Genomic DNA, 9,342 nt, shown 5'->3' on the forward strand with positions numbered 1-9,342 from the left:
GAGGCTGGCGGGCGGCCGCGCAGCACTCCGAGGCTCAGGAGGCGGCCCCGGCGGGCGCCCGGCCGGCCCCGCGCGCGCCGCAGTCCCCCGCCCCCGCTCAGTGCGGCAGCGGCTGTCGGCCAGCCGGGGTTGGCGCCGCGGCCTGCCCGGCGCAGCCGCTGACCACCTGCCAGCGGGGGAGGGGCGCGACCGGCGCGCGGGTCAGAGGTCGCCCGGCCGCCGCCGGCGTCATTCATAAGGCCTGGCGCTGGGCAGCCGTGGCCAGGCCTGCTTGGGGGCCAGGCCGCGGGGCCTCCTGGGTTTTCCCAGCCGCAGTCAGGAGGATGCCGGGCCCGGCGCAAGGAGTGGCTGGGAAGGGGCGCTCAATGTCCACCCCTTTTCTGGGTCCTAGCCCTGGGCTCCTGCCAGTAGTAAGAGCTGGCACCCACTTAACGCTCCTTCGCACCACACTCCCATCGCGTAGGTGCTACCATCATCACTCCCATTGCACAGATGAGGAATCTGGGGTACAGCCAGGCAGATTCCCTGCTCCCATTCCCCGTCTGTATTTCCTGTCGGCAATGCAAAGGGAACCTGCCCCTTCCTTCGGGATCCTCTTTCAGCACACACTTAGCCGAGGACAGTCGGGGTTTCCCAACTGCGACATTACTGACGGTGGGGCTGGATCATTCTCTGCTGGGGGATGTCTTGCGCACCACTGGGTGTTGAGCAACATCCCCCGCCTGTACCCACTGGATGCCAGTAGCCCCTCCTCTTTTCCTGCTGGCTGTGGCAACCGCTGTCTCCTGACATTGGTGAATGTGTGGGGCCGAACTGCTCCTGACTGAGAAGCACTTAAGAGAGGGTCAGGGGAGGGGAGAAGTCAGGTCACCCCGACACGGAAGGGCTAGCTGGGCTCAACTGCAAGCCAATCTGCTGCTTAGACTTGAACAGCCTACGCCCTCTCCAGCTGCTGTCTGCACCCATGTTCCCAGATCAACCATGTTCCAGGGAGGGAGAGTCAAAGCCTTTCTGTGAATTATGCGAAAATGGCTGACCACTCGGCCTCTGGATGGTTACATGGTTAAGGTTTAGTAAAATTTAATAAAAGCATTGCTGTTTGTGTGTTGGGATCACGATGTTAATTTCTTCCTGTGGGTCAAGGGCAGTCTGAAAAATCACTGATTATAATCTTATCTGCAGGACAGCTGGTTTGCTTAAATTTTGACAAAAACCTCTTCTGGAACCTCAGTCTGGAATACTGTAGAACCAATTAAGACTGGAGTAGGAAGCTGGGAAGAAGATATGGGACAGCCCACCCACTGGACAGGTCAAGAGACCACTTCTGGGGGAGAGTGGACAAAGTTGCTTCAGTCCACACAAGACAAAAGTACAAACAATCATTCTAAACGAAGTGCTTTTAATTTTCAGACCAACCAAACATTTTTAATATAAAAACATTTTAATAATATACAAACAGCAATCACAACAGCATCCACATGGCAGCAAGGGGACCAGGGCACAGAGAGGGAGAGCAGGCTGGGGAGGGACGGTTTTCAGGGTCCCAGTTGCTTCCCTGGCTTGAAATCACCCTGGTCCTAGCAGAGAGAAGATTAAGGCTGCCAGAAGCAGAGGGTCCCTGACCCCGACCCAGAGATAGACTGCGCAGGCAGGCCCTCTGACACCATCTTCCAACCAGAAAAAGCCAGATCCATTTAGGAGATAACAGGAAGGTGGCTGTGATTGACAGGAAAGGCAACATGGTTCCTCAGCATCCTGCTGATCACACCTCTGGGAGCAGAGTTTTCCAGGGGCTGCTGGATTGAAGAGGACCTAAGAATCTTCCTGGGAGCAGGACAGAAATGGGATCTAAGTCTACCTACTAACCAAGATTCCTGCCTGTGACACCAGAAAGCTGGAGTGGATCTGCTCAGTGTACGGGAAGAGAAAGGAATGACAGAACCTTTGGCTCAGCAGGACCAGAGCCTTGACGGGCACTGACCAAGAAAGCCTCTAGGCAGGCCAGGGAGGTCTGTCGGAAAGCTTTGGGTCAGTGGTACTCAGGGGTGCACAGTGGCACAATGGCCTTAGGTAGAATTTATGAAGACGAAAAGAACACAAGTCAGAAAGAATTTAGAACTGAAGTACCTGCTTCTTATAGGCCTGTACAGGAAAAGCGAGATCATCCTTCTGGCCAGGACTAGAGGAGTCCCGAGGCCTGTTCTTTCCTAGGGGCTGAGTTTGACAGACCTGGATGCAGCTGACGGCCCCCAAAGTCCTCTGGATGGGCCCTGCAGGACTTGCTGGGAGGCCTGGTTGCCCCTCCTGGTGTGCTGGGACACTGGGTTCCTGCAGTTAGATGCAGTCCATGGAGTTCTCAGGGAGGAGGCCAGGGATGCAGCCAGGGAGGCCCAGGCCCTTGATAGGAGTGCAGTTGAGTGGGAGGCTGCAGCCCAGGGAGGGGTCCTGGGTCTCTATGGCCTCCAGCCTGTCCGTGTTGTTGTCCCAGTTGATGTGGAAGCGGGTCACCCGGGGGTTCGAGGCCAAGATGTTCCGCTGGAGCTGGGGCAGAAAGAGGAACGTCAACCCTTGTTGACATGCCCTCTCCTTGCTCCCATAGAGCCAGGACACCCCCAGTCACCCATCTGAAGCCCAGCAAGAGCAACCCACATATGGAACTCCAGAAAACACCTGTGCACCATGATTTAGGGCTAGGACCTATCTTTTTGTTTTTTGAGACGGAGTTTTGCTTTTTTTGCCCAGGCTGGAGTGCAATGGTGTGATCTCGTCTCACTGCAACCTCCACCTTCCGGGTTCAAGCGATTCTCCTGCCTCAGCCTCCTATGTAGCTGGAACTACAGGTGCATGGCACCATGCCTGGCTCATTTTCTTATTTTTAGTAGAGACGGGCTTTCATGTTGGCCAGGCTGGTCTCGAACTCCTGACTTCAGGTGATCCGACAGCCTCGGTCTCCTAAAGTGCCGGGATTACAAAGTGTGAGCCACTGCACCTGGCCCAGGACCTATCTTTTTTTTTTAAGGGACAGTCTCTGTTAGCCAGGCTAGAATGCAGTGGCATGATCTGAGCTCACTGCAGCCTCAAACTCCTGGGCTCAAGTGATCCTCCCACCTCAGCATCCAGAGTAGAGTACTCCACCCATGTCTGGCTCATTTTTTGAGGTGGGGAGGGGGTAGGGACAGGGTCTCGTTATGTTGCCCAGGCAGGCCTATCTAATCTTAATTCTCTAAGACATGCCTTTGAGAAACAAAGGCCTTTTTCTCCTATTCTAAATCAGTACTGTAAGAACTGAACATTACTTGAAAACCTTAAGAAGTAACCTTGACTCCCAATTTGAATGGCTGAACTCCCCGCCAAGTATAAAGAATGGCCTTGTGGGAAGCAGGAAGTGGAAACAGGACCCACCTGGGAGAAATCTGGCTTCATGGGTGGGTTCTCACGCAGCTCGGGGTTGAGGTACTCGTTGTTGACATAGTAGCCTACTCGGATGAACTCCTGTCCGTGGTAGGTACAGGTGATGAGGACTACGGTCACACCCACGGCATCAGTCTCTGGGATGAGGGATGGGTTGGGGGCATCAGCCTAGGGGAGACACATCCTAGGCCTTAGCAGTGCCACAGCCATACCTCTATGTCATTAGTAGAAACATTCCCAAGCAACATGTATTTACTGAGCAAAAAGTATGCTCTCTGCCCTCAGTTTTCTTTTTTTCAACCTCTGCCTCTCGGGTTCAAGCAATTCTGCCTCAGTGTCCCAGGTAGCTGGGACTACAGACGCACACCACCACACCCAGCTGACTTTTTTTTGTTGTTGGTATTTTTTTTTTTTACATGGAGTTTTGCTCTGTTGCCCAGGCTGAAGTGCAATGGTGGGATCTCAGCTCACTGCAACCTCCACCTCACAGGTTCAAGCGATTCTGCTGCCTCAGCCTCCTGAGTAGTTGAGATTACAGGCGCCTACCACCACGCCTGGCTAATTTTTGTAGTTTTAGTAGAGTTGGGGTTTCGCCATATTGGTCAGGCTGGTCTTGAACTCCTGACCTCAAGTGATCCACCCATCTTGGACTCCCAAAGTGTTGGGATCACAGGCATGAGCCACCGCCCCCAGCCTTTTTTTTTGTTGTTGTTACGGAGTCTTGCTCTCTCTCCCAGTCTGGAGTGCAGTGGCGTGATCTCGGCTCACTGCAAGCTCTGCCTCCAGGGTTTACGCCATTCTCCTGCCTCAGCCTCCCAAGTAGCTGGGACTACAGGCACCTGCCACCACACCCGGCTAATTATTTTGTATTTTTTAGTACAGACGGTGTTTCACCGTGTTAGCCAGGATGGTCTCCGTCTCCTCACTTCATGATCCGCCCACCTCGGCCTCCCCAAGTGCTGGGATTACAGGCGTGAGCCACCGCGCCCAGCCTACACCCAGCTACTTGTTTTTATTTTTTCTAGAGATGGGGGTCTCGCTATGTGGCCAGGCTGGTCTGGAACTCCTGGCCTTAAGCAGTCCTCCTGCCTCTGCCTCCCAAAGTGCTGGAAGCCACCACACCCGGCCAGAATCTACATTTGACAACTCAGGCAGGGTGCTGCATGAGATCCACTTGGGAGTTACGGTCTATCCTCATTCATTATTCATGGGGTCCATATGTGCAAGTTCACCTACCTGCTACATTTATTTGTAACCCCAAGATGAATACCTGCGGTGCTTTCATGGTCACTTGCAGACATGCACAGAACAGGGAAAAGCTAGAGTTACCTACCACGCCTGTTCCTACCTGAGGTCAAACAAGGCAACGCTCTGTCTTTTGGTCTCAGTTCTTACTGTGAATGAGCATCCTTTCCTCAGCCTACTTAGTGCTACCTTTTTTCCATGTTTTGTGCTTTTTGTTGGTGAGTTTGCTGTCTATGATGGCACCCAAAGGTAGTGCTGAAGTGCAGTGTAGGGTGCAAGAAAGGCCTTATGGAAAAAATGCATATTAGAGAAGCTTCATTCAGGAGAGTTATAGTGCTGTTGGCTGTGAATTCAACATAAATGAACCACAGTATATATTAAATAAGGTGTCTTTTTTTTCTTTTTTTTTGAGATAAGTCTCTCGCTATATCACACAGGCTGGAGTGTACCGGTGTGATCTCAGCTCACTGCAATCTCCACATCCTGGGTTCAAGCGATTCTCCCACCACAGCCTCCTGAGTAGCTGGGGTTACAGGTGAGCGCCACCACACCTGGCTAATTTCTGTATTTTTAGTATAGATACGGTTTCACCATGTTGGCCAGGCTGTTCTCGAACCCCTGACCTCAGGCGATCCACCCACCTCAGCCTCTCAAAGTGCTGGGATTATAGGTGTGTGCCACCATACCCGGCCTGGTGTCTTTCAACAGCAACACACATACAAGTTTACGTATTGACTGGCTGACGAAAACGTGACTTCCAACAATCTAACCTTGTATTTACCCTGGGGCAATGGTTCAGTACTCACTAAATCAGTGTTCGCGGCAACTTTATAGAACATAACTCTTGTGAATAACGAGAATTGACTGTAAATCAGTGGCAGCTTTGACACAGAGGTGGGGGAAGGGAGGGCCTGAGAGCCTCTGAGAGGTCAGATAGTTTCTGACAGTAGAACTAGGATTTGAACCTGAACTTTAAAATTTTTTTTTAATTGATTGATTGAGACAGGGTCTCAACTCTTTTCTTTTTTTCTTTTTTTTTTTTTTTTTTGAGACAGAGTCTCGCTGTATTACCCAGGCTGGAGTGCAACGGTGTGGTCTTGGCTCACTGTAGCTTCCACCTCCCAGGTTCAAGTGATCCTCCCATTTCAGCCTCCCAAGTGGCCGAGACTACAGGCGTACACCACTATGCTCTGCTGATTTTTAAGTTTTTTGTAGAGCTGGGGTCTCACTATATTGCCCAGGCTGCTCTCACACTCCTGGCCTCAAGCAGTCCTGCCACCTTGGCCTCCCAAAGTGCTGGGATTACAGGTGTGAGCCACTGTACCCGGCCTCTGTTTTTTTAATACTTGTTTTTTCCTTTTTTTAGAGACAGGGTCTCACTGTGTTGTCTAGGCTGGAGTGCAGTGGCTCAATCATAGTTCACTGCAGGCTCGGACTCCTGGGCTCAAGCAATCCTCTCACCTCAGCCCCTGGAGTAGCTGGGTCTATAGGCGTGAGCCTCTGTGCCCAGCTGAACTTGAACTTTTGATTCCTGAAGCACTCTGTGGGATTTCAGGTAAAAGAGGATGTTTCTAGGAGTCAAGAGCTAAAGGCCTAAGGCCTCATTTTTCTTACCTGAAAGACAAACATGTGTCTCCCTGCTGGTACAGGGCCCACCAGCACCGAGTCTAGGATCTGATCAAACTCCTCACTCTCAGCCGAGCCAACATAAATGATCTTCCACTCCAGGTCTGCAAAGACATAGGAGGGTTCATAAATTGAAATAGCTCAACAGCAACAAGGCAGGGAAAGACTCTTGTATTCATTTTTCTTTTTTGAGATGGAGTCTCATTCTGTCATCCAGGCTAGAGTACAGTGATGCGATCTCGACTCACTGCAACCTCCGCCTCCCAGATTCAAGTGATTCTTGTACCTCGGCCTCCCGAGTGGCTGGGATTATAGGTGCCCACTGCCACACCTAGCTAATTTTTTTTTTTTCTTTTTTGAGATGGAGTTTTACTCTTGTCACCCAGGCTGCAGTGCAATGGTGTGATCTCAGCTCACTGCAATCTCTGCCTCCCAGGTTCAAGTGATTCTCCTGTCTCAGCCTCCCGAGTAGCTGTGATTACAGGCGTCTGCCACCATGCCTGGCTAATTTTTGTATTTTTAGTGAGAGACAGAGTTTCACCATGTTGGTCAGGCTGGTTTAGAACTCCTGACCTCAGGTGATCCACCTGCCTTGGCCTCCCAAAATGCTGGGATGACAAGTGTGAGCCACTGTACCCGGCTTTTTTTTGTATTTTTAATAGAGATGGGGTTTCACCATGTTGGCCAAGCTGGTATCCAACTCCTGACTTCAAGTGATCTGCCTGCCTCAGCCTTCCAAAGTGGTGGGATTACAGGTGTGAGCCACTGCGCCCAGCCACATCTTGTATTTTATTTTTACTATTTTTCTTTTTTTTTTTTTTTTTGAGACGGAGTCTCCCTCTGTCGCCCAGGCTGGAGTGCAGTGGCCGGATCTCAGCTCACTGCAAGCTCCACCTCCCGGGTTCACGCCATTCTCCTGCCTCAGCCTCCCGAGTAGCTGGGATTACAGGCACCACCACCTTGCCCGGCTAGTTTTTTTGTATTTTTTAGTAGAGACGGGGTTTCACCATGTTAGCCAGGATGGTCTTGATCTCCTGACCTTGTGATCCGCCCGTCTCGGCCTCCCAAAGTGCTGGGATTACAGGCTTGAGCCACCGCGCCCAGCACTATTTTTACTATTTTTCAAGGCAGTCTCCCTCTGTTGCCCAGGCTGGAGTGCAGTGGTATGTTCATGGCTCACTGCAGCCTCAACCTCCTGGGCTCAAGCGATCCTCCTGCCTCGGACTCCCACCATGTTGGGAATACAGGTGTGGGCTGCTGTGCCCAGCCTTGTGGTAATTTTAAACAGAACCTTAATATATTAGAAGATTCTTTTTTTTTTTTTGAGACGGAGTCTCGCTCTGTCGCCCAGGCTGGAGTGCAGTGGCCGGATCTCAGCTCACTGCAAGCTCCGCCTCCCGGGTTTACGCCATTCTCCTGCCTCAGCCTCCCAAGTAGCTGGGACTACAGGCGCCCGCCACCTCGCCCGGCTAAGTTTTTGTATTTTTTAGTAGAGACTACAGGCTTGAGCCACCGCGCCCGGCCAGAAGATTCTTATTCCATCCATCAGACACTTAGCGCCAGGCAGTGCAGTCCTGAATGCTGAGGTGGACACGAAGCTCTACCTCCATTAGGGAATTCTGTTTTGTAAGCCTAGCTATGACAGATGACCTTGACTGTACCTCTGGGGAAACCTGGGCCTCTCAAGGCCTGAGCGTGAACTGTATGGCAGAGGCTGAATTAAGAGCCACATGACACAGACGTGCTGAGAAAGGAATGGCAGGGGGTTGGGTCATTTCAGGGCCCTGCCCACTGGGTACTGGGATAGGAAGCAGCATCCTCTTTCACACACAGGGACTGGTGCCACTCAACGAAGTAGATCCCTCGACAACTGGGGCAGGGCGGCAGATTCCAATCTGGCAGGAGAGCCAGCCTGCAGGAGGGGGAAGGTGAAGCTGCTCAGGGAGCCAGCCACCCTGGTCTTCCAGATCTGGCACTAAGTCATGCCTACTTAGAGACATTTGGGCGACTCAGTCAGCAAATGCGGCATCCCGGGGTGATCCTCTGAACACTTTTTTTTTTTTTGAGACGGAGTTTCGCTCTTGTTGCCCAGGCTGGAGTGCAGTGGCACAATCTCAGCTCACTGCAACCTCTGCCTCCCAGATTCCAAGTGATTCTCCTGCCTCACCCTCCCGAGTAGCTGGGATTACAGGCACCAGCCACCACAGCTGGCTAATTTTTTTTTTTTTTTTTTGATTTTGTTGGAGACGGAGTCTCGCTCTGTCACCCAGGCTGGAGTGCAGTGGCCGGATCTCTGCTCACTGCAAGCTCCGCCTCCCGGGTTTATGCCATTCTCCTGGCTCAGCCTCCCGAGTAGCTGGGACTACAGGCGCTCGCCACCTCACCCGGCTAGTTTTTTGTACTTTTTAGTAGAGACGGGGTTTCACCGTGTTAGCCAGGATGGTCTCGATCTCCTGACCTTGTGATCCGCCCGTCTCGGCCTCCCAAAGTGCTAGGATTACAGGCTTGAGCCACCGCGCCCGGCCAGCTGGCTAATTTTTTGTATTTTTAGTAGAGATGGGGTTTCACCATGTTGGCCAGGTTGGTCTCGAACTCCTGACCTCAGGTGATCCAGCCACCTCAGCCTCCCAAAGTGCTGAGATTACAGGTGTGAGCCACCACGCCCAGCCTCAAACCCTAACTCTTGCACCCCATCCAGCAGGAGGGCCCCATCCCCTGAGTATGCTCCATCGAGAGGAAAGGCAAGTGCTTATGGAGCGCCTGGCTGTCAGCTGTGAATCACAGGGAATTCCGGAGACCATGGCCTCTTGCAGGAGGTCCAAGTGTATCAGGGGCAAGGTCATGCTGGTACAGGGAGGCTTGGCAAGAGGCTCGAAACTTATTTTCGGCTCTTTAGAAATTACACAACCCTTCAGCTCTAGTAGCTGGGGGAAGTTTCACAAGTTGTGATTTTCACAGGAAGCAAACTCTCTCAGAAGCTCCCTATTCCTTGGTCCAGTGTCCCACAAAAGCATCCAACTTTGGAAGCACACTGCTGCTGCGTCATGAATACAGAAGCTT

At 52.1% G+C, this 9,342-nt stretch overlaps 1 protein-coding gene across 1 annotated transcript; it reads right to left on the reverse strand.

The window, feature by feature from the left end:
- Positions 1–1,379: 1,379 nt before the first annotated feature.
- Positions 1,380–9,125, reverse strand: ASF1B (anti-silencing function 1B histone chaperone). Its single transcript, XM_025367943.1, has 5 exons — positions 9,065–9,125; positions 8,114–8,194; positions 6,271–6,386; positions 3,403–3,579; positions 1,380–2,541 (listed from the first exon to the last, which is right to left on the reverse strand). The coding sequence occupies exons 1-5, from the start codon at positions 9,123–9,125 to the stop codon at positions 2,335–2,337; spliced, it is 642 nt and encodes a 213-aa protein (XP_025223728.1). The 3' UTR covers positions 1,380–2,334.
- Positions 9,126–9,342: the final 217 nt, after the last annotated feature.

Source organism: Theropithecus gelada, chromosome 19 (assembly GCF_003255815.1).
Source record: "Theropithecus gelada isolate Dixy chromosome 19, Tgel_1.0, whole genome shotgun sequence".
NCBI lineage: Eukaryota > Metazoa > Chordata > Mammalia > Primates > Cercopithecidae > Theropithecus > Theropithecus gelada.